This window comes from Castanea sativa, chromosome 3, assembly GCF_040712315.1.
Source record: "Castanea sativa cultivar Marrone di Chiusa Pesio chromosome 3, ASM4071231v1".
NCBI lineage: Eukaryota > Viridiplantae > Streptophyta > Magnoliopsida > Fagales > Fagaceae > Castanea > Castanea sativa.
The window spans coordinates 29,461,926-29,488,483 of NC_134015.1; the positions used below are offsets into that span (position 1 = coordinate 29,461,926).

The following is a 26,558-nucleotide window of genomic DNA, read 5'->3' on the forward strand; positions in this document are numbered from 1 at the left end:
TTTATGAATTCTGTGATTTGTTTCTAAGATTAAATTATTTTATAACATTAGCTACTACAAATTTAATAAAAAAATCATAGGAAAGGAATTAGTTAACTAGAGAATTATTTGAATTTAGGCTATAGTTGAAAATTAATATTTAAGTGTCATAGATATTTTAGTTAAATTGAGGGCTTAAGGACCTTATGGTTCAATTAATGGCCTAAGAGTGTTTGACGGATCTCGACAAGATCTCACCCAGATCTCAACAAATTTGAGACAGAGAGAGAGAGAGGCAGGACTGGGTCAAGGGGGATGGTAGTTTTGCAAGTTTGGATTCAATCATTTTGGTTTTTGTCGGGTTTCAAAACCCAAAAACACCACTCAACCTGCACCCCTCGAAATTTGATGTCAAAAACCTATTGTCAACCACCAACTACTAGGATCAAGTCAGTTTCAGTTCAAGTGGCATCGTTTTGGTCAGTTACGTTTGGTGTCGAGTTGGTCTGAACAACCTTAGTCAATTGGATAAAGTTTTATTTGTCACGTATAATTAGGGTGGTGATTACAAGTTTATGAATCAATTATAATACAATTACCAACATAACCCATCATCAAGCTAACTACTTCTAAAGCCAAGAATGCCACAATTATAGACTATTTCAAGTTCATCATAAACCTATTAACTAACCCACATTTTTAAAGAGGAAAAAAAATAACAAATCATCTACCTCAATCGCAAGAGAATATATGTTCCATCCAGTGGAACATACAGTTAGTTAAGACTTACAACACCAATACTTTTAAATTAATCCTGTGTAATATAAATAATTTGTATTGCAGGAGGCCTGGAATGGCAATAATTCGATTTCCAGCCTCATACTCAAGATGAATTTTGGATGAATGGAGGCCTTTGTATCCTTGGGATATGCCAATATCTTGAAATTTCATACCTTTAATTGAAGTTTAGAGGCATATAATTAATATGACAGTAGAGAAATTTTCCCTTTATATCTTTAAAAAATCCTTTTTTTTCATTTGTCTTTCTTACCGATAAAATAAATAAATAAAAACAATAAACTCCCAGTTGCAGAGCCAATGAGATTTTATAATTGTTCTTTGTTGTTAAGATTTGGACCTGATGCCTCTCCAAAAGAACCAATTATAACATAATTTTATGCGCAAAAAAACCAGTATCGATAAAGCCATTAATTAAATAATAAAAAAAGCATGTAAAATATGGATTTTCATTTCAGAAAAGAGGAGTTTGATTTACCTCCAGTACTTTTTTAACTGAAAATCTCCTTTTGTTTTAAATACACAATAGCAAGTGGTAGTGGGTTTTAATTTCCACTTTTTATTTAGTTAGTAGGTAGGTAATGTGGCACTTTCTCATTAAAAAGGAGACTCCATTTAAAAAAGTATTGGAGATAAGCTATATCCGGAAGGGGGGGGGGAGCATTAAGAATAAATTTTGACCTGGTATTCTAGGAGCGATCAATAAATAAGAAGCAAAAATGCACCACTAGTCTTCACACACTTCATGCAACAAGGAAGACACCAGCCTGCAGGTTCCAAAACAAAATACCAGAGACGTCCAATAGAAAATGCTAAATCTCAATTCCTTTAATAACATTCTCAAACAATGAGTTGCATAGGCATCTGCTCACCTCTTTCACAATAAATTTGTCAAGGAAACTCAGTGATGGCAGCAGCCATTCTGAAAAATAGACCGAGTGATTTTGATCATCACTTACAGCTAGATGATCATCTGGAAGCAAAGAAAACAGCATACATCCATATTTAAGGACAAAAAAATTAATTGACTAGTATTGTTATGACTACAAGACAGAAAGTAGTTGGCTAGTATTCTGAACCTGATGGTCGTAGAAGTATCCTGTGTGTAACAAAGGTCTGCAAAGATTTTTAACATACAAGCAATCAATCTGTAAGACTCTAAACACTGAATGAACCCCATAATAATTTCAGGAAATATTTCTGGTGTAAGATCACTGTCTAAACTCATAATTTACATTCGCTGTCTCACTGCACACCTCAGTATGTTATCAGCAAAGACTTTTAACCAAGAAAGTTTCATCAGTAAAACTTTTTTTGTAAACAAGTTTCAATTTGTATTCTTAGAGTCCAAAATTTCTTCACAAGATATATGACATGAGCAAAAATGCCAAAAATACATCAAGGTATCCACATTAATTTGTAGAAATCTTCCTCTTATATAACTAAATAACAAAGCCCAAGTTGACAATATTCATCTTAAAGTACAAGATTCAGTTATAGCATGCTGCAATCGGTAAAACATGCAATAACATGTGCCATACAGTTGATTATTAGCTGGTCATATACTGGTGAAATATACTATGAGTCTATCAACATGTAACTAACCATGAAACATTACCTGCCAGGCAGAAGGCATATACTCACGGTATGGAAGTTGCAGAGCAGTAATGCCCCCAATTTGTGAATATGAAGTATCTGGTTTTCTTAAATTCCTGCTAGCATATTTTACAATAAATCAAGAACCCAGACTAGAATAGAGGCTTGAAACACATTAACAAAAAAGAATAAAAGATGATGACATTGCATAGAAAAGGAGGAGCTGGAAATTCTTAGAGACCAGCCCTCAGAACATTTTTTACCTATATTACGCTTTGGGGAGAGATGGTGTAAGTGGATTCGCACTTGTATTTCCACTGTTCAGTTTTCTGATTTGGTAAATGAGTCTCCAAATGATTTCTTTGGAAGTTCAAGGGGATCCGTTATCTCCCATGTTGTTTTTAAATATGATAAGAGGTATTTAGTAGGATGTTGAAGAGACTAGAGGGGGAGGGATTAATAAGAGGGTTCAAGGCTGATGGTAGGGGTGATTGGGTATGTTTTTCACATCTCTTGTTTGCATATGATACAATTTTTTTCAGTGATGCAAATGTGGAGTGGTCCTTCATATACGAATGTTGCTACTGTGTTTTCAAGTTGCGATAGGCTTGAAGGTTACTGTACGTAAGAGCGAAATGGTTCCAATTGGAGAGGTTGATAATGTGCGTTCATTTTATAATTCATTATTGGACACCCTTTCTGCTTCTTTCCATTAGAAGAGGATTTGGTGTGTTAAGGTACCTAAAAGAGTGTTTTTATGAACAGCTACTAGGGGTGGGATTCTTACAATAAATAACCTTGTCAAGAGGAGCTTGCCCCTTGTTAATTGGTGTAGCCTATGTTGTAATGAAGAAACTGTAGATCATCTTCTACTCCATTGTAAGCTTGTTCATGCTCTATGAAGTGAAATCTTTCTTATGTTTGGGGGTCAGTGGGTGATGCCGAATAGAGTTGTTTCTCTCCTTTCTGCATGGAAGAAATAGTTAGGGGCACTTTCTTCAAATGTTTGGAATATGGTACCAGTGTGTCTTATGTGGTTGATCTACAAGGATCGCAATTCCCGAACATTTGAAGATATTAAAAGACCTGGAGATCTATTGATGTCTTTGCTAACTGGGACGTTGTTTGAGTGGTCTCCTATTTGGTGTTTTACACATTGTATTTCCATGTTTCCATGTCTAATTTCCTTATTTCTGTTAGCTCTTCCCTTTGATTTGTTTGTATTTGTTTCAAGTGAAGTGGGTTTACTATCGTAAACACATTGTATTTTTCTTATCAATAAAAATTTTATTACCTATCCAAAAGAATTACTTGTATAATATATATATATATTATCCTTCTATAACTTGCTAACACTCCTTATTGATTCTAATCGACTCCTATATAATGCTTCTGTAATGATACCAACAAGTTGGCTTTCAAACTTCACAAACGTGTAGCAATTGCTCCATTTAGAATTTTATCTCTCACAAAATGGCAGTCTACTTCAATAACTAGGTATATCAGTTACAATCCCCCAATAACTAGTGAATCTATTATCACTAATGTCATCAATTGCAGTCCTGAGTCAACATTCATGGTGGAGCACTTCTCTTGGGGCATGTTAAGGACCCTTTTGATAGATGGCAATCAAGGGAGTGAATACAAGTAAGAGATGACTTGTACTTTGCATGATGGATACAGGTATAGATGTCAAAGACAACCTTATGCAGGTAAGTGACCACCTCTAAGGCTCTAACTCAATATGACATAAGTGGGGTATAGGATATGCATTGGACAAACATGATGTTGGCCAAACAGATCTGTCCAATAAAGTACAATTGGGAGAAGAAAAATGTTGTCTGCAATCAATAGTACCAAATCTTTTCAATATAATGAACTTGGTGTCAGGGTTCTTTTATATTGACCACAAAAACAATTTATTAACAAACAGGGTCATAGTATATGACCTATGTGGACAAAATATTAAGACCTTCTCACTCTAAAGAAAAAAGTATCGATACTGACATAATCAGAACTTTTTCCTATTAGGAACTCACCATTTGGCCTCATTCATGGCTCTATTCCCGAAAAGAGTTGCCTTTGTAGCTATGGCAAGCATGGGATGCAGCAGCAGAAGCTTTCTAATCTCCTGAACTACAGTTTCTAACACAGTCTGAACAGAATGGCTTTTTCTGCATGCCAAACAGTTAAACATTAAGATTAGGTACAATCTAAGAATCTGACTGACTTTATAAGTAAATATTCAATCCATTAATTATCAAATTTCACAGCATTTATCAGAGTAACTAACAATGATCAATAGTTGAATGCATATATGTGAGAATGATAACTAGTTACAACATCTGGGGGAACATGAAAGCTTGAATAATTTAATGTTACTAGATCATACAAATTCAGTGAAGGAAAAATAATTTCTTTAAACTCTACCACCTATTCTGGCATAAATAGATTCATATAGCGATCTCATGGACAAACTTGTTGCAGCAAAGATCAACACCTAACTTTGCATCAATTATACTTAGGATCTGTTTGGATGCATGGATTTGGCATTGAATTGGGTCTTGGATTTGGAATTGGAGGGCCCAATGCCAAATAAATTGTTAGGATCTTTAGGTTGAGCATGGAATTGGCTTTGAGTTCCAATCCACAACAAAACAAAAAATTTGTAATTCCAAACCTCAGCCATTCCACATTTCTCTTGAACTCGTGCCAGAGTGCAGACCCACCCTCCTCCCCCCCACCCTGCCTCCTCAACTTCTCAAAGCCAGCAGCAACTCAATGTAATACCCTAACAACGGCGATGACATTTGTTGTCTCAGGAAGTGTGTTTTGCGCATTCAAAATTAATTACCCTAACACACATAAGTATTATTTTTATATGTGGGTGCTGAGACAATAAACCTAGAGTGGTTCTTGATTACGAGTATCAGGAGGAGACATGGGAGGTAAGCAAAGAAGACAGAGAAGGAAAATAGCATGTAGACTCAAGAAAGGTAACATCAGCACTAATAAAATGCCAACAACGGGTAGGTGAGTAACACTTGTATCCCTTCTGAGCACAAGAGTACCCAAGGAAAATGCACTTGATCAATCTAGGGTCAAGTTTCATAAGCTTGAACCTCTTCTGAAGGTGTAAAGGTGTTAATTGAGTGTATCTAAAACTAGGATGCTTAAAGCTCTTAAATCTAAGGAACGAGATTGTTTGTGACAGCAGTGGTGAGAGGCTGACAAATCAATTCCAAAACCCATATGTTGGAGGCGGCAGAGGGTAGACAGAACGATGGTAGTGGAGGAAATAAAAGAAAGCAATTAATGCCAAATTCTCAAAATTCAAATCTTGCAAATCTTGGTAGTCAAACCCATGATTCACGCAAGAGGGACTCTAGGAAGGAGAAAGCACAGATTGGGGTGAAGATCACGTCTACTATAAATGGAATTGTTTCAAGCAGGGCTAAAGGTGGTTTGATTTTGAATAATATGCACCGAGAATCAGATGGAGCTAATATGCACCAAGATGATTTTTTTAGAAGTCAATGATTCCAATGCCACCTTGGATGAGTATTAGTGTTCCAATGGACCTATAGAAAATTTTAGTGGGTTGGAACTCACACACGATAGTGATGCGGCCTTGCAACGCGACATCCAAAGGATCCTCCAAGAGCATACAAACAACATCATCAAGAAATGGGGGGACTCTAAACAATGGGTTCTTGAATTACGAGATTGGAGGTGGGTGGCAATTTCAATTCAAATCTCTTTGCCACTGGGAGATGCCGTTGCTGGATTTGATAAATCGAATCAGTTGATGGTGGTACCAATGGTGCCATTGGACTCAAAGGAGATAATATTAGGATAGGAAGAAGGGGATGACATTGTTGTGGACGATTGGATTTCGGATGTCTGTTCCAAGGATGCTTTTTAGTCTACAGAGGGGTGTTTGTTGCCTCTAACTGTTGAACCACTGGCTTATGCCAATGGGTGTCACAAATAACTGTGAAGGGCCAGCAATTTTGGGTGTGGAGAAATTAATGGGTAAGGACAATTACTTAGTGTGGTTCCAAAGTAGATTCAATAGGTTTGATGATTTTCTAGGGACATCTCTAAAAGGTTTGGAAGAGCCAACAACCAAGTTTTTGTTGGCTGTTGAAGCTCAGTAACAACAGAGAGCTATTGAGGAAAAGATTCAAAGAATGGTCAAGGGTACAAGAGAGAAAGGAATAAGAGATTTGAGGGGCTTATTTAGCTCTGTCAATTATGGTTCAACATCAGCAAGGCGTAGTGGTAATAGTAGGGATAGGGCTTTGATTGTTCCTCAACAAATTTGAAGATTTTATCCAGGAATGTTAGAGGCTTGAATGAGAAGGAAAAGCAACTTCAAATTCGTAATTTACTATGTTCTTGGAGGGCTGATATTGTTTGCTTGCAGGAGACAAAATTTGAGTAGATTATTTCTTATTTTTTTATAGGTAATCAGAAGCTTTATTAAATAAAAGTACAACTTGTTCACGATGGTGAACAAACTGTACTAGAAACAATTACAAACAAATCAAAGAGAAAAAAGAGTAAATTGTAGGAAATCAAAAATGGAAATACATTGAATAAAACCCCAAATACAAGACTACTCAAAGTCCCAATTAGCAAAGACTTCAAAAGATCAACAGATCTCTCAACATCCTCAAATGTGCGTGTATTTCGTTCCCTCCAAATTAGCCACATCAAGCAAGCTAGTACTATATTCCAAATAGTAGAAGAGTATTCCCTCAAATGATTCCTCCATGCAAAAAAAAGAGAAGCAATTGTACTTGGTGTCACCCACTGAATTCCAAACATTAGAAATACTTCACTCCATAAGGCATGAGCAAACTTACAATGAAGTAAAAGATAATCCATTGTTTCCTCATCACAACAACACAAGCAACACCAATTAACTAGGGGCAAATGCCTCTTTACAAGGTTATCAATAGTGAGAATACTATCCCGAGCTGTTGTCCATAAAGAGAAAGACATCCTTTTAGCTTTAGGTACCTTTCCACCCAAAGCACTGCCAAGGGAAAGGAGTGGTAAGAGGGCCAGATAAGGAGTTATAGAAAGTGCACATCAAAAATACCATTCTAAGTCAACTTCCAAGACAATATCAACCCCCTCCCCTTTGGCATTTTGAAATAAATATGCTCAAAAAAAGAATACACTCTCTCCACCTCCCAATTATGAGGAGCACGATGGAATTGTATATTCCAACACTTACTACCACTGTCTAGTGCACAAGTAATCAACTCAAAGATCCATGCTTCTTAGCCCTAGCACAAGAAAAAAACCCTTAAAGGGAATATGCCTGCTCCAAGGATCATACCAAAATCTAATACGAAGATCCTCTACCACCACATACACCATATGTCCAAAGAAACTCTTTGCACCCTTCCTAATATTCTTTCACATCCCACACCCGTGAGACCCTCAACCAACTCTAGTGCACCAACCCCCTTTAGTCTTTCCATAATTGGTAGCTACAACTTGATGCCATAAACGGTTGGCTTCACTCCCGAATCACCATAGCCATTTTCCAAGCAGGGCTTGGATAAACAATCCAATCCTCTAGATCCCCAAACCACCTGCCTCAATCGGCCAACACACCTTATTCCAAGTAACTAGTGGATACTTGAAAGCTTCCTCAGAACTCCCCCACAAGAAATTTCTTTGGATCCTTTCTAATCTAACCGCCATAGTTTAAGGAATAGTAAACAAGGATAAGAAATATGTGGGAAGACTTGACAAGGTACTTTTCAACAAAGTTAATCCCCCCTTTTGATAAGTATAAACGCTTCCAACCAGATAGCTTCTTCTCCATTTTTTCTATAAGAGGATTCCAAATTGATGAATCCTTAAAATGAGCCCCAAGAAGCATACTCAAGTAATTCATGAGCAACCTACCAATTTTGCAACCTAAAACATTAGCCAAAGCATTCAAACTCCCTACCTCCCCTACGGGAACAATCTCACTCTTACCCACATTGACTTTCAAACTCGTGATAGCCTCAAAGAAAATCATCACCATCCTAATATATAATAATTGTTCCCTAGTTGCAACACCAAATAAGATAGTGTCATCAGCAAAAAGAAGATAAGAAATATGCAAACCTCCTTGCACGTGGGAATTCACTTGAAATCCACTAAGAAAGCCTCCCTCTTCCGTTCTTTAAAACAACCTACTTAACACTTCTATCACCAATAGGAAAAGAAGAGGAGACAAGGAATCCCCTTGACGAAGATCCCGAGTACTTGCCAAAGAAACCCGATGGTGAGTCATTGACAAGGACAGAAAAACAGATTGTAGAAATACAGACCTTCATCCACCTCCCTCACTTCTCTCCAAAACTCATCCTCTCTATAAGATAAAACAAAACATCCCAATTCACATGATCATAAGCCTTCTTAATATCTAGCTTGACAATCACAATGCCAATCTTCATTCTGCTATCCAAGCATTCATTAACAATGAGAATGGAATCACAAATCTATCTCCCTCCAACAAAAGAATTCTAAGAATTAGAAATGAGTTTATCCAATAAACAACGACGCTTATGTGCCAACACTTTTGACAACAACTTATACAAGCTACCCACAAGGCTAATCGGACAAGAGTCCTTAATGTTAATAGCATTGGTCTTCTTGGGAATCAAACAAAGAAAACTGGCATTAAGGGATTTTTCAAAGATGCAGGTTCTATGAAAATCCACAAAGAAAGCCATCACATCCTCTTCTAACACACTCCAACACTTCTAAAAGAAGCCCATAGTAAAACCATCCAGCCTAGGGGCCATATCACCTTCAGTCTCCTTTAGAACCCGCCAATATCTCCTCTTTATCAAACTCCTTCTCTAAAGATATCCTCTTTGTCTCATCTAAACAAGCAACATCTAGGCCATCGATAGTAGGCCTCAAAGATTGAGGCTCCTAATATAAATTCTCATAAAACTCCACCACTTGATCTTGAACCTCCCCTATCATCCTCATAAAGAACACCCTCAACCTCCACACCCCTAATGTGATTGGTTCACCCATGCAAGTTAGCCACCCTAGGAAAAAACCAAGTGTTGTTATCCCCCTCTTTTATGAACAAGGCCTTTCATTTTTTACTCCAAGAAATCTCCTCCAAAGAAGCTAAATGCATGATATCAGCTTTGATCACAGTACTTCTAGTTTTATCTTCTTGAGACAAAACTTGTAGCCCTTCTTTCATATCTAGATCCAACAACTCTCTCGAAAGACATTTTTTCCTAAAAGCCACATCCCCAAGTTCCAATGCTTCAAGTCACCTTTCAAGGCTTTCAACTTACAAGCTAGAACATAACTTGGAGGCCCCACAAAGTGATATCCGTTCCACCACTGCCGAACTCTTTCCACAAAACCCTCCACCTTCAACCACAATTTTCAAATTTAAAGAACTCTTCCCCCTCGACATAACTCCTACCTCCACTAAAATAGAACAATGATCTGACACCAACCGAGGAAGAATCTTTTGGGTCACATCCAAAAATTGATCCTCCCAGTAAGTTGAACTAGAGCTCTACCAATTCTAGACATGGAAGGATTATCAGAATCTCGAAACCACGGGTAATCACCCCCTCCCCCACTCCAAAGGCAAATCAACCAAATTACTTTTCTCAATAAAGTCAAAAAATTTAAACATGGCTGAACTAAAAGAGTTAAAGCCAAGACTCTCTACTGGTTATCTAATGATGTTGAAATCACCAACCAAACACCAAGCCGAGCTACACCACAACCTCACAGAATCAAGTTCCACCCACAATGCATTTCCAACACCATCATCAAGAGGACCCCCCAAACAAACCCATTCAAACCCATCTACCACTCCCTTCAACAGAACAGAAACTAAAAATCTACCTACAAAACAATCAACTTTCTCAAATACCCTCCTATCCCATGCCAACAAAATTCCCCCAACAATGTGAATAGCATCCAAAATACCCCCAACAATGTGAATAGCATCCAGTACAACCCAGTCTACAAAAGGGCTGCCCCATAGACTTTTCACAATGGTAGAGTTGGTGCTATCCAACGTAGTTTCCTGTAAACAAACAACATCACCCTGCCACTCCTTAAGCATATTTTTCACAATATTCCTCTTATTAAAACTATTCAAACCCCTCACATTCCAAGATAGAATCTTCAAGATCATGGATACCGATATGAGCCCAATACAACGGATTTCACACTACCTCTTGTAGTCCTCCTAGAATGCCCATCATAATTAATATTAGAAATTAAATTCCACAATTCACTCATACCTTTTTCGCTTGAGTTCTCTATCCGGTGGGGATTGACAGCTGCAACCTTTTCTTCCCAAGCTTTCTCAAGTTGTTGAAAGAAAACAATGCATTGTCTCACATAGGATGCAATGGGAAAACCCACATACTTACCAAAACACTTGATCATCCTTCTCACCCATTCCGATGGCTCTAAACCATCCTCTAGAATACCATCATCTGTTTCACGCTCCTCTGTAGCAAAAACCAAAGCTTCATTGGGATCCCCCCAAGCCAAAGGAGCACATTCCAATTGTCCTCCTCAACACTTATGTCAGAAACTAGATCAGTAAGAGGAGAAAAATTATTTGGACCAGTAAGTTATGACGTTGAAGCATGTCAACAAAATCCTCAACCACCACTATCGTCGAAAAAACACCACCCACAGTTGGAGTATCTTCAGCCGATACAATCTTAGAAAACCCATCATGCCGAGAGACACTTGAATCTAGACCCACTACTTCTTCGGCTCTCAGTTGCCCCTCCGAACTTAGACCCACACTTGCTTCAGTGTTCGGTGGCCTCTCCGAAGTCAGACCCACAGTTGTTTTGACACTCGAAAACTCCTCCAACATCTTGGCATGATCGCTCAGAACTTCACCCACCTCCCCCACGGTTGTTTCGGCCCTCGGAATCTCCTCCAACATCTTTGCATGGGTGCTTGAACCTTCATTCAACTCCCACAATTTTTTTTTATCAATTTCGAACCCCAAAGCCACCCACATACTTTGTTTAGCTCTTAAAATAGAGCTCTCGGGTTGGACTAGCTTAGCTAAAGGAAGCCCATTCATATGGGCAGTACTTTTGTATTGTAGCCCTACCACTTCATGTGCACATATGGGCTAGACTTTATTCGCCCAAAGAATATGATGTTTTTCTGCACCTTCCAAATTTGTTGAAATTTTTAAAGAAAAACGGGCTTGAGTCCATTAACTTCAATTGCACGTAAGGGCCGGCCATATTTAGATGAGAAGATTCATTTGACTTTTTTGAAAAATCGAATCCCCCAAATCTCTCCTACTGTTTAAAATTGCCAATAAGTTTTGGAAACTGCTCCTTAAAATGTAAATCCCTTCTTGATTTTTTGTTATGATTATTAATGTTTTGCCATACTTTAGGCCTCTGATCACTAGTGGAATTAAAGAACGTCCCACCACCAGCCACCGCCTCTTTCCCCATCCTAGAAGCACATTTGCCCAGAAAAAACTCACTTAAATTCAGTTCAAGAAGAGCCCAACCACCTTTCTTTACACCCTCCAAAACTCACAAGCAACCGTCTTGCTCTAGTATGATATTCAGATATTTCCACAAACAATCCTCCCTCATTTGTTCGCCAGTAATCTCCAATTTCTTAGAGCTCTCCCGAAAACATTTGTAAAATTGCTTTTTACTACAATCCCAATGGCTTAATTCAGTTGAACAAGCAATAATCCAGTCTAACCCCGATCAATCCACTCGAATAGATCCATGAAAAGGTTTTTGAATCTATCAAAAAAAAAAAATTTTGATTTCCCCTTCAACACCGAAATAGTGGGAGGCTGTGTAGATTGGGGGGGGATAAATGCTTTGGAGGCTGAGTAGTGGGAGGGGGTGGTAAAAAGATTGAAGCTTGTTTTGGACAGATGTGGCAAGTGAGAGAGGAGGTGATTGTTGGACAAACTGACAAAAATGATTCGGCCAAAAGAAAAGGGCATGAGGAAAGTTTGGTTGTTGAGCTAGGAAACAGAATGGGGCATAAGGTGGTAGAATATGTGGGTGAGGTAGAAATATGGATGAAGGTATAGAGGTAAGTGGAGGAAAGGGTACTGGGTGTGGAGGTGGAAGTGGTGGTGGGTGGGAGAGAGGTTGGTTTTTCATGGGGAGAGGTGGGAAACTCTCATTGAGGAGATCCAACATTCTTCAATGTAACAACACCCTAAACCTAAACCTAAACCTATATGGAGTTGTCCTTATTTAGATTGGTTATATCTGGGTTTGGAAGGCGCTTCTAGTGGAATTTTGCTCATGTGGGATCGAAGGGTGGTTGAAAAGGCGGAGGAAGCAATGGGGCATTTATTGGTTTCTTATAAATTTAAAAATTTTGGTGATCAGTTTGAGTGGGCTTTCATAGATATCTATGGTCCAAATTTGAACAGGAAGAGTAAACTTATATGGGAGGATTTGGCAAGACTTAATAGCTGGTGGAATTTTCCATGGTGTTTGAGAGGTGATTTTAATGTTATCCGTTCTCTATCAGAGAGTTAGGGGCGAAAAGATATACTCACTCCATGTATGACTTCTCTAAATTTATCTCTCTTCATGGGCTTATAGACGCTCCTTTGGAGGGGGGCCTTTACACATGGTCTAACTCTTGCTCAGCTTCTAGAATAGACCAGTTTCTCTTCTCTCTCCAATTTTTGTAGAGTATTTCACACGTTTATCCTAAAGAAGACTACCTAGAGTGCTATCTGATCACTTTCCAATTTTATTGAAGGGTGGGAGTCATTAGAGAGGATGAATCCCCTTTCATTTTGAGAATATGTGGTTGAAGGCAAATGGGTTTTTGGACAAAGTGAAGTCACAGTCAAAGAATTACCATTTTCAAGGGAATCCTAGTGACATACTAGCCAAGAAATTGACAGCTTTGAAATTGGATCTAAAAAAGTGAAATGAAACAGATTTCAGCAATGTCACGGCTAAGAAACAGCAACTATGGAGTAAATTGAATGCCTTCGATGTTCGAGAGGAGAGTCAACCTCTAACAGATGAAGAAAACTTAGAAAAAGCAACCCTTCGCTCTAAACTTGAGAAGACCACTTTGTTAGAAAAGATTAGCTGGTGACAAAAGTCAAGAGTACTATACTTAAAGGAGGGGGACTCCAATACAAGATTTTTTCATAGGATGGCCAACTCTAATAGAAGAAATAACTGTATTGAGAATCTTATTGTTGATGGGGTTTTGACTTCCAATCAGGATGCGATTGCCGATTGTATTAGGCAGTTCTATATGAATTTATACTCGCAACAAGTTCATCGGCCTTTCCCGGATGTGTTGGAATTTCCAAGGATTTTAGGGGATAAAGTATATTGGTTAGAGAGACCTTTTAAGGAGACAGATTTTTGAAGTCATCAAGGATTTTAGCAAGGACAAATCACCTGGGTCAGATGGTTTTCCAATGACATTCTTTCAATCTTGCTGGGGGATTCTCAAATCAAATATCATGGTTGTGTTCCACCATTTTCATGTTAAAGGTCAGTTTGAAAAAAGTTAGGATGCAACCTTCATTGCTCTCATTCCAAAAAAAATTGCAACAGTTGAAGTAAGAGATTTCCATCCTATTAGTCTTATTGAGGGGACTTATAAAATTATTGCTAAAGTTTTGGCTATTTGACTTCGCATGATTCTAGGAGATATCATTTCAATCCTTAGAATGCTTTTATTCTAAACAGGTAGATTCTTGATCCCATACTCCTTGATAATGAATGCCTTGACAGTTAGGTTAAAGTCTAGTCTCCCAAGTTTACTATGTAAATTGGACATAGAGAAGGCCTTTGATAACGTGAATTGGGCTTTCTTATACACTTGCCTAAGCGTTGTGGATTCTCTGATAAGTGGAGGCGGTGGATTTCTTTTTGTTTATCTACTGTTCGTTTTTCTATCCTTATTAATGGATCTCCTTGCAATTTTTTTGAGAGTTCAAGGGGGTTGCAGCAAGGAAATCCTTTGTCCCCTTTGTTATTTATGTTGGTTATGTAAGCCGTTGGTAGAATGTTGGATAAAGCTATTAAGAAAGGTCGCCTGTCAAGTTTTCATGCAGGTGATTCAAAAGGAAGATCTTTGGTGATTGCTCATCTCCTTTTTGCTGACAATAACCTAATTTTCTGTGATGTTGACCTTGATCAAATGCTAATACTCCGCATGGTGCTCATTTGGTTTGAGGCTATGTTAGGCCTAAAAATAAACCTAGGTAAGTATGAATTGGTGATTGAGGGGGCGGTTCATGACATTGAATTATTGGTGGCTATCCTAGGCTGGAAGCAAGGTTCTCTTCCTTTGAAATATTTGGGTCTTCCTTTGGGTGCAAAATTCAAGGATAAGACAATATAGAATCCAATTCTGGAGAAGGTGGAAAGGAAATCAAATGGTTGAAAAAATTATATTTATCTAAGGGAGGTAAAGTCACTTTAATTAAGAGCACTCTCTCAAACCTACCTACTTATTTTATTTCTTTATTTCCTATCCCTGCTTCTGTGGCTAACCAAATTGCAAGACTTCAACGAAACTTTTTATGGGGTGGCCTGGGGGATGAACCCAAATTTCATCTTGTTAAATAGGCTACTGTTTGCGCTACACTTTCTTCAGGTATTCTAGCTCATTCTCTGGTCCCTATGGAATCAATTTGTGGAAAGATATAAGACAGGGATGGCCCCTTTGTCTCGATTTATCTTGTACGAAGTTGGGGATGGATCAAAAGTGCAATTTTGGCAAGACCGGTGGTGTGGAATGACTCCTCTTGCTAACTGCTATCCCAAATTATTTAGGATTTGTCGAAACAAGAAGGCAAGTGTGGCTAATCTTATGACGTACACCAATGGAGTCCTTCATTGGGATATACATTTTTTTTGGGATGTGCATGATTCGGAATTGGAAGTTTTATCAAGCTTCATGGATACCATTTATGGCACTCCTGTAAAGGGGATTGGGGAGGATGAGAGCTGTCGGTTACCTATTAGGAGTAAAGGGTTTGTGATTAGTGTGTATTACCATCTTCTAGCTAGCCAATGATCATTTTTTCCCCCTTGAAAGAGCATTTGGAAGCAGAAGGTTCCTTCTAGAGTGGCTTTCTTTGTATGAACTGTTGGGGGATTGGGGAGGATGAGAGGTGTCGGTTACCTACTAGGAGTAAAGGGTATGTGATTAGTGTGTATTACCATCTTCTAGCTGGCTAGTGATCATTTTTTTCCCTTGGAAGAGCATTTGGGAGTAGAGGGTTCCTTCTAAAGTGGCTTTCTTTTTATGGATTGTTGCCTTGAGAAAAAGTCTAACAATTGACAATTTAAGAAAAAGAAAGGTATGTATTTTGGATTGGTATGTATACTCCTACTCCCTGTATACCTGGGTGTCTCTTTTTCTATATCAATAAATTTTTATTACTTATAAATATATATATATAGCTTTTCTAGAGGGCTTTTGCATCAGTTTTTAGTTCAGTATCTCAATTTATTAAATATTTAATTTGAGTTCTAAAATTTTTATTTGTTCTAAAATTTTTATTTCTATAAAACTTCTTATCATACAAGCAGATTAATCTTTTTTGCAATGTCTTTCTCCCATCTTCCAAACTTCTCACCACCCAAGATTAACTTTCACCAATTAAGAAGAAGGCAATTGGCTATAAATCAATGTTTCCATCTATGTTAAAAATCTTTGTGCTAGTCACTGAATCAAATCCCATTTCAAAAGCAGAGAGACAACAACAAAGGGCCCTTAGCTAGTTAGGAACAGGTCTCAGCATCACCTATTGCTTGCAGATAAAAATCCTTAGGCAGGCACTGGGGCTTCCTTAAATTGGAGACCAAATTTGGAACCTTGAATTGTAAACAATAACTGGGTATATCAAATAACTTTCCCGACATCATACTGACACAGGCAGCAAAAAGCTACCAGGAAGCGAGCTTAAAGATCAAATTATTCAAAAGGACAATTTTGATGTGAGGCCTCACTGGAATTCTACGAAGTTTTACATACTTAGCATGAGAAACAAAAAACCCAACCCGGGAAGAAACATGGCTGTTGGCAAATCAGCAAGTGACTAACATTATTTCTATATAAAGGAAAAGAAAAATGGATTAACCACGCCAACATTTGTAAAACAATGACTAAAAGATAAGTATGCTATGTACACAATTCTAAGACACACAGTTGTATCTGATACCTGTTATTACCCCTTAGTGGCAAACATGTTGAGGCACGATCTATCCAATGGAAAGCCCCAATGCTGGTAAGAAAGGGATCCACTATCAGATATTAACAATTAAGTTACTTCAATCATGCCAAAAGCAGCTAAAAATTCACAATGCATATCATGCCAAGTGGAAGAAACATCACATAATAATTGTTTAACTTTAAAATATTCAAATTCTATTTATTAATATTTGAAGCATGGAAATAGAAATTGTTTGTTGCAATTTTCATATCTAAGGCCAAAAAGGAATCTTAGTAACCTAATATCTGAAGTCAGTCATGCATCTAAACCAGTAAAAAGTTATTTATCAGCATTTAAGAAAATTTCTATTATGTAACCTACTAGGCCCAACTCTATAATAGATCTCCGGTATGTGCAGTGAATAAGGCTCCATCAGTTTCATGAAAGTAGCTTTCCACTAAAATCAATTTACCGTGAAAGCATTCGGTGAACATGGCTTTGAATCAACTAATTTTCCTATAGAAAAGTGGTACTTATTACAGAGGCAACCAAGCTATCCAATATATAACTGTGAAGTCAATTTTCAACATTTTTTTGATAAGAAATAAAGATTTATTGATATCAAAGAAAGAGACACCCAAGTACACAGGGGGTACAGGGGTATACAATCAATTACAAAAATTACATAAGTCAATTTTTAACATTTTAGAAAGAACATCTCTGCTTAAGTTACCATTGTGGATCATGAGCCCATTTGCAGAGGAATAAATAATCAAACAGAGGCTAGTAAACACACCCCAGGGTCCCCCTTTCCCCCTTCCCCAAGCAGAAAACTTTAAAAAGGATTTTGTAATGGTCTGTTCCAAAGGCCCATGGCCATAAGTCTTATTGTTTTAAGTCCTTTTTCTATTTGGTTTAGAAGTTATTAATTACTTTCTCTATTTTATTAGTAATCCTAGTCTTTTTAGGAATAGGTTATTTAGGAGTCCTAGTTCTTCTAGGAAAATATCTAGCTATAGTCTATATAAAGGCTTTATTGTAATTAGTAACGTTGATAGAGAGATTGATATAAAAAAAAATTCCAACAGCTTATTTTAAGCTTTGAGGTATGATTGCCAAATGTGATTGCTTAGGAGTTAGGAGAACATAGATGTGAATCATGTGATCTGGTGTTTTATCTTTCTTTATTTCATGCACTATTCCTTGTTTTAATACCAAACAGCCATCAACGCATTCAAAATCCAATTGTTTCATTACCTAAACCCTTAAACATCAACCTCATTTAATAACCCTTCAAAACAAACCTCATCAATAATTCTACTTCAGTGCTGAATATCTAATGATCCTACATCAAAATTGGTATCACAACCCATTCAAGCTTCTGTCCACAGTGGGGTAAGAAGGGGGGGAGGGGGGGGATTGGTAAAGCCAACAACAAACTCCTAGAAAACAATACAGAAATATAAAATTCCATGTTACACGACAAACCTGTCAATCAGGAGCATATGAACACAATTGCCATATGCTTTTTCCTTCTGAATCCGATAGTGCAATGTCTTTAATCCAGAAGGTAAAAGAATCAAATTATAACCTTCCACAATTGAAATAAGCTTATCAAGGAAACAAAAACAAAGTATGGCCAAAATTAATGCACCTTCTTCAATAAGGTATTCGGGGATGTAGAACTGCTTGAATAAATGATTCTTAAACACAAAAATGTGATCAAGGTAGTTGGATTATCATAGTAAAATGTTTGCTTTTGTTTTGGGCATGGCCATTTGAGGTAATATCTGCCATTGTTAGCAAGGGGGATTATTCTTTTTTATTTTTTTTTTGATAAGTAAGAGTGATATATATATATATATACACACACACGAAATGCTACTCTATACATGAAGAACATAGAACATATACGACCAGATGTCAAATTCCCCATTAGGCTTTTCTCAAGATTAATCCTTGCAAACCTGCCCTTCTCCCGCCCCACCACCCCGCCCCTCCCACCCCCAAGAAAAAGACCTAAAGAAAGAACCCTTGTGAAACTTTTCAATGTGATAATTATAAATTGTTATAACCAATAGGGATCTTGGACACTTATTCTTGGGCTTTGCCTTAGCCTTAGGCTTCCAAAGAGGAAATTCTTTCTCTAATCATGCTATAATTGTGCCATCATCCCTGTGATAATATATGTGGGCCTAAACACTCTAGATAACAGGATTGTGTGATCATCAAGGGATAATTTTGGGACTATAAAGGATTTGTAGTTGAAATAACACAACAAAACAAAGAAGCATAGATGCTGTCCAAAGGCTATGAATATCACCTGTGATCAGTTCCAAGAATAGAAACTTTGAGTTTTTTTTTTTAAACGATTTTTGGAGTTCATTGGTTGGGGGCTATGTTGGGGTTTATATAAAATATGATTTTTCAAACTTATGCAGGGCTTGAAAGGGGTCTAATTGAGATCTGGTTCAGGCTCAAATTCCAATAAAAAGGAGAAAGTAGAATTAGGAAATATTTGAGTCTCAAAAACAACCTTTTAGGAGTCTAACCTTGACAATTTTAATGGAATCTCCAGCAATATATGCTGAAATTTTATTAATCAAAGTTTTCTCTAATTGTTGCAAGACCACAAGAGATTAACATACTATGGAAAGCTAAAAGTCAAAATTATAAAATAGGGTAAATTACGTATTTGGTCCCTATCTTATACACTATATTTCAATTTGATCCCTAATATTTCAATTGTGTCAATTTGGTCCCTAACCTTTCACTACCGTGTCAATTTAGTCCATGCCGTTATCTTTTGGATGAAAATTGATGATATGTCTAATGGCCAAAACAAAAAAATTAGCTTCTGTTGATATGAAAATAAACTTAATTTTTATTTTGGTCATTTGTCATGTCAATAATTTTCATCTAAGATATACGGCAGGGACAAAACTGACACAACAATGAAAAATTAGGAACCAAATTAACACAATTGAAAAGTTACAGACTAAATTAAAATATGGTGTAAAAGTTAGGGACCAAATATGAAGTTTACCCTATAAAATAAAAGAATTCCTGATAATGAAAGAAACTTAAAATAAGCCTACACAAGAATAAAATAAGCTAGACTCATAACCAAACAAGTTAGTCTAACAAAAAATCTATTAGTGAATCTCACTTTGACTTTAAAAATATTCAAGATTGCATCCTACATCATATGTGAAGAGACTTAATTTTTTATAAACGTATATATACAAGGAAAAACATAATACACCAGGGGATAGAAGGTTGACCTTATGCCTCGATAACCAAGAACTCAGCATAATTATAAATCAGTTCAAGTTTACTCTTATATAAGTTACCTACAATGACATAGTTGGATTAAAGAATCTAAAGATGCTTCAAACCATTGTCAATCTTGTTTTCATGAAATGGTAACATCCTATAAATGACAAATAGTTATGCTTCAAATTGCCATTAACTATTGTGCAGCAGTTAATGGAAGCAATGTGATTTTGACCCCTCCAAATAGCAGCTAAAGAAGCACAATGACATGGCTTAACAAAGGAATTAGAACAAATTTGGGATTGTAAAATAGAAAAAAGCAATGGCATGTAGTGCTAAATGCATGAATGTTCTTATTAATTCAAAATTTCAAATCACCCAATAAAAGCACTCAATAGTATAAACTAGAAGGTATGTCCACAACAAAACCAAAAAAAAAACAAAACAAACAAACTATGCACAAACAAGAAGAGAATCTAGAAACAACAAAACGGAATCACTAGACTTGAACCCCCAAGCTTGTGACCAATGTCAAACAATGTGCCAGTAAATAATGCTATGAATTGATGATGCTCATTATCCTCAAAAATGTGATTATTACACTCCCTCCAAATAATTCAAATAACACACAAGGGTACCAAATTCCAAATATTTGAAGCACGATTCCCCAACCAGTTCCTCCACCCCATCAATAAATTACACACTTTCTTTCAAAAAATCCAAGAAACTCCAAAAGTTGTAAGAGCAAAACTCCACAACTTAAAAACCCCCTCACAATGAACCAACAGGTGGTCAACATCCTCCCCACTATGTTGACAAACACAACACCAATCTACTAGTATAAGCCCTCGCCTTCTTAAGTCCTCACGTATAATAATCTTCTCCCATTCTGCCATCCAAACAAAGAAAGCAACTCGACGTGGAACTTGATGCAGGGGATGTGATGGGCTATTTGTGTATAGTTTAGAAACAATGAAAGGTCTAAGTTACTTAGAACAAATTGATAGGTGGATACGTACCTCTGCTAGCACACAAAGGCTAACAATTCATTCAATTACCAAAAACTAATTTACAAAGAGCTTACATTCTCCTACCTATACTAGTTGTTTGGCATTAGCAGCCTCTAGATGGTTGACAAGTGTCTAAATCCTATAAGCTAGTGCTTAAGAAATCTTCTAACTAACTAACTAATTAGTTACAAGTAGATTAGGATATAAGCATATAGTTGCTTGAAATGCCCTGCATCAGGACTCTCTCTCTTAAGAAGCACTTGGCCTCAAGTGCTCTTGGTTGCCACAAGATTTGTATGAAGTTATACGATGATACAGTTGCCTTGTATGATGAGTTTGTTGTTGTTGCTGCACACCAAAGGCTACTGCTTCTGCACAGCCAAGTCCCACACAAATGAAACACCAATGTAGATGCATCTGCATTAAGAGGACTCCCTTTCCTAAAAGCAAACTTGTTCTCAAGTTTGGTTGACTTTTCAATTGTAAAATTTTTACACCAAATTGAACATTAAGTGTTTTGCCTCACTAATGATCAATCATGCATATTTTGACACTACTAGGCTTTATTCTTCACGGGTGACTCAACCTTCTTCATCTTAACCATTGGTTTGGGACTTGCCTTCCCTTTCTTTGGTTGCAAGGAGTGTGGATGCAATAACTTGTACATGTTGTGTGTTGCACCTTCTACCCACGATAGCATCATATGATTTTTCACATCTATGTAAAAGATACAACCCATTCATGGCTACCTCCTCACAAAGAACATAAACTTTATGTTGTCTATTATCCTCCACTTCTTGTTTTAGAACTTGCATAACCCTTGTTGCTAATGGAGAGTCATTTGCTTCCTTAACAACAGCATTTGCTCATTCTTCCACATACTGACCATGCACAGATTCTACCATACTTATTATGCATTCAGTCAATTCTTGTCCTCCCTCACCAATTTGTTCTTCAATGTAGCTTTTAGAAAAAAGATGTCCAATGTCTTCTAACTCTTTAACCAGAAAGTCTTAATCTTCTATGTCTTCAACAACCAAGGTTTCACCCTTTGACAAAATAGGTTGGTTCTTGGCTCGTACCTTGGAAGCCTTACTTGATTTAGCAACATTTGATCCATTTTCAACCTTCTTGGTGATGTTGGATGTTGCATCACTACTTCGAGCACTGATTTTAGAACTGAAAGGAACTGATTGTGCCCCCTTGACTTGATGATTCTTAATCAGCACTGCCCTATTGAAAGCTTCTGAAACAGTCCAACCGTTTTGGAAGAAATGGACATCTTGGATTTGCACTTTGCTGTAAAGGGTGTGGCTGTAGTTGTAAGCCAAGAATTGCTCTCTAAGCTTCTGTTTCATCTTCTCCCAAGTATGAATCTTGGTTTTTCCTTTCCTCAATCTTTGAATCTTCAACTGCTCCCACCAAGACCTTGCCTTGCCTCTCAAATTAGTTGCTGCCAATTTAACTTTCTTGGATTCTGGAATATCATAACAAGCGAAGATCTCTTCAACTTGGCTAAGACAATCCACAAACTCCTCATGATCCAAGTTGCCATCAAATTCAGGGAATTGAATCTCAAATCTTGAATCCCAATTCTGGTTTAGCATCTTTGGTAGAACCATCACAAGATTGCGGTTATGCCACTCTAGTATGTGCTTAGGAATATGAACAAAGAACTGCTCATAATCCCCCCCATTTGAAGTTGCACTTCCAGCAATATTATGCTGATTGTGTTGTTGTTTCCTATCTCTTCTCAATTGTTCAGTCAAGGCTTGTAATTGCCTCCTCAACAATTTCACTTCAGCTTCTAAGCCATTTTGAACCCTTCTACACCTTGGTCCCTTGGCTGCAATATCATCTTCCTCTACTACAAGAATAGCTTGCTTCTTGCCCTTATCCTTCCTTGTCTTCTCAAACACCATAGCTTCTGTTAGGATGTGTGCCTTTAAACCCTATTGTATGATGTTATGTATTTTATTATGTATGACATTACGTATGACTTAATATTGTGATTAATAAAGTTGTTTTATTATTATTTAAAATAATGGTAACATGAATATTGGGACATTATCATATAGTCCATGAGATGCATAGTATGTGATTTATGTAAAAAGTCACAGAAGATATAAATCACAAGTTCTTTGTAAACTCAAAATTTTAGTTCGTAGTCGGTGATGATATTAGGCATTTCATCTGCGAAGACTATAATATATCAACTAAGATGATTTGTCTTGATCATGGAAATGGAAATTTCTAGTTGATATGTTGATATGTTTTAAGGGTTAAGATATATTGAACTAGACTGCTGTGAGATCTATTATTCTCCTAACGACTGTCAAATGAATAATAAACTCGCGACTTATATTTGCATGAACTCTTAATCCTAAGAGAATAATAGACTTGATCATGAGGTGTAGGTTACTTTGATATATCAGGAGTGAGATTTAAAGTTACGATCAAAACCTCAGTATGTTGGGCAACCACATTTAATGTTGATGGAACATATATTCTCAAGATGGAATTCATAGTCTCTTAACGGAAATACAAAATATTCTCTTGAGATAAGTTTAATGGGCTTGTTATTCAGAATGTTAGGCCTAACTATTTTAGTAAATAGTTACTAGAGTATATATTTATGAAATTGGATTTCATAAATATATAATAAATAACTTAAAGGATTAAACAGGGTACTCAAGAATAAAATGTAGTAATTTACAAAGTGACAGTCTACATTCATGACTTTGTGTTACTACGAATATTTTATGAAGGGGTTGCATGTACAATAAAGTCTTGAGATATAATTTATAAATAAAGCCTAGAGTGCAACTATATTTATATAGTGGTATTAAATATAGTTAATAGTAATTTTGGACTTGTCAAAAGTTAACAAAAAAGCCTAAGGCTAAGGCTCATTGAAGCTAGTGTCTTATTGGTCCCTTTGGATCCCACTCCAAGCCACACACTTAAACCCAATTGGAAAGGCCTAAAAGGCCAGCCCAATTAGATAATCAGTTAGACACAAAGGGAAAAATATACAGAATTTTTCTGTAGAAAATTGTAAGAACACTATTGTGAAGTGGTGTATGTAAGTGTTAGACACTTTGACATTCTCCCTTTAGAACTGATTGAGAGACCACATATCTTGGGCGTTAGTAGAATTGGAGTGAAGATTGAAAGTGTTCCCAAGTACTTCTGATCTTCTGTTTTGAAATTCACAGCTCCAAGGTACACTCTCTTATTCTCAAATTCTGAAACTTATATAGTTCATGTTAACTTTTAATGAATGAAGTAGATCCGTTATTTTTTCCACTGCGTATGTTTAGTATGCGATACAAACATGTTATTTTCCATTAGCTTCTTACTACTACAAACTAATTGCTAACACATATGAAAGCTTTGGTTTTGGTAAGAGAGGTATCTTAGGCTGAGAAAAGCAATCAAGACTGAATCTTGATAGGTTCTTGGACAAAAAAATGAGGAAACAAACTGCAAATGAACTTGAATCCTAAGGATCTCAAGCTTTGATACCAATTTGATGCAGGGGATGTGATGGGCTGTTTGTATATGGTTTAGAAACAATGAAAGGGCTGAGTTACTTAGAACAAATTGATAGGTGGATAAGTACCTCTGCAAGAACACTTAGTTCCAAATAGCACACAAAGGCTAACAATTCATTCAATTACCAAAAACTGATTTATAAAGAGCTTACATTCTCTTACTTATACTAGTTGTTTGGCATTGGCAGCCTCTAAATGGTTGACAAGTGTCTAAATCCTATAGGCTAATGCTTAAGAAATCTTCTAACTAACTAACTAATTAGTTACAAGTGAATTAGGATATAGGCATATAGTTGCTTGAAATGCCCTGCAACCTTCACAACCCATACGCTCTGCCAAGGGAACACATTAGAAGAAGATCCCCTCAGAGCTCTATATATAACAAATGACATGGATCCTAAAACATTAAGCTTCCCATATAAATGAAACTTCACCAAATATTTTATTAAACTAGCTAGCACTAGATTGATGCCAACTCTATCCACATTAGAGGCATTTTGTACACTAGTTCTCCTTGCTCATTGTCTTCTCTTTTATTCCCTAATTTCATTTTATTTTTTTTCAATCCTAGAGCACATTATTTTCTTCCTACCAAAATGCCTTATCCTTCTCCTCTGGCAGTATTTCCATTCAGAATAGTGCCTTTTCCATTTTAAGGGGTTTCACTTCTTTTATTTTGAAGGAAGAAGGAACTACCACATGAAAATCTTATTGAAAGAAAATGATAAATGAACAATTATCTGTCAAATTGAGCAGGTTTCCATGAAAGAAATATTTAGATTATGATCTAATATATCCACATTACCACTAAATTCTAGCAGCACCTAACAAATACATCATAGTAAATTCTAATATCTTAAGCAGACCATTGTGACTTTCACAAAACATACCAATTGATGATAGTTATCAAGGTAATCATTATGCAGTTACATGTAATTTGCCCCTAACTGAAGCAAGAATTCTTACCAGAGCATGCTTTTATGATTAATTTTAATTATAAGGTAGTTATGTATAACCCGTAGATAAAACCAGAATTCTTGTCAAAGAATGCTTTTAAGGAAGATGAATTGTTTTGATTTTTTTACATCTCTTCCTTTGTGTGGGTTCACTCTTCCCCTTTTCTCTTGCATCTACATCCCTTTTTTCCCGACTTTTAATGATTTCAAAAGCAATAGTAGCATTTCAAGGAAAAATTCATACACTACACAATAACACTTACTAAAAAATAAAAAGTAAAAGTACTCCTCACCTTGAGAGTGGCAAGAAATTCAAAACTATCATAACAACGGACATACGAAAAACGTCTCATGCACAAAGTATATAATTCCTCATCATAAGCAATACTTGATCTCTTTATTGTATTGTTGTTTTGCTCCCTATCTATTTCACTGACTGATCCTGAAAAAATCATACCAAACTATGGTAAATTTAAACACTTAACTTGCCCAAAGTTCTAAAAAACCAACAACAATATGGAAAGATAAAAATTTGTAATTTAAATGAAACAAAATTATAGCTGGACCCCGAACCCCCTATAAGGAGCAGATTCAGCAATCGTTTACCAGACGCTAATCGAAGCTTGAGCAAGTGCGAAAAGCGGAAAATGTCAAATCGGCAATCCAAGTCGATGAAGATAGCAAAGCCATCGAAGCCTCCATAGTGGACGCCATTCCAGTCTACAGGAAGAACGCAAGTGAGTGCAGCCTGAATGAGGAGGTGGGTTTTGGCAGAAGGAGAAGGGCCGACGATCTCAAGAACATTACGAGGGCGTAGAGGAACCCTATGAAGTGGAGGAAGAAGCAAGAAGGGACGCGCTCTACTTAAGACCCTACCCAGCATCTCTTTCGCGCTCTCGTCCCCTGAGATCCACCCTTTTGCTTCCATCTCTTCCCAACTCCTCTACTTCGATTCTTAATTTCACACACACTATAAACAACAGAGTTGAACAAAGAGCGGGAGATATAAGAGAATCAAGCATTGATTGATATGATTATGATAGCCCTCTCTCTCAAACTTTTGGAGTTTGGTAACTACCCCACCCCGCTTGGTAAAAACCTTTTTTTTTTTCTTTTCTTTTCTTTTTTAATTAACAAAACTGGTAAAAATTAG

General features: G+C 36.8%; 1 protein-coding gene across 3 annotated transcripts; it reads right to left on the reverse strand.

Moving 5' to 3' along the window:
* Positions 1-794: 794 nt before the first annotated feature.
* On the reverse strand, positions 795-26,478 carry LOC142629348 (DNA repair protein XRCC2 homolog). Of its 3 annotated transcripts, XR_012843039.1 has the most exons (10): positions 26,012-26,470; positions 25,699-25,847; positions 18,095-18,162; positions 16,616-16,678; positions 4,413-4,547; positions 2,396-2,492; positions 1,857-1,893; positions 1,650-1,750; positions 1,459-1,544; positions 795-932 (listed from the first exon to the last, which is right to left on the reverse strand). XR_012843039.1 is itself a non-coding variant. In XM_075803320.1 (9 exons), the coding sequence occupies exons 1-9, from the start codon at positions 26,331-26,333 to the stop codon at positions 1,521-1,523; spliced, it is 993 nt and encodes a 330-aa protein (XP_075659435.1). In that variant the 5' UTR covers positions 26,334-26,478; the 3' UTR covers positions 1,084-1,520. The 3 variants fall into 3 exon arrangements, 2 of the variants coding, with proteins under 2 accessions (XP_075659435.1, XP_075659434.1); XM_075803320.1 differs by lacking the exon at positions 795-932 and having other exon boundaries at positions 1,084-1,544; positions 2,396-2,489; positions 26,012-26,478; XM_075803319.1 differs by lacking the exon at positions 795-932 and having other exon boundaries at positions 1,084-1,544.
* Positions 26,479-26,558: the final 80 nt, after the last annotated feature.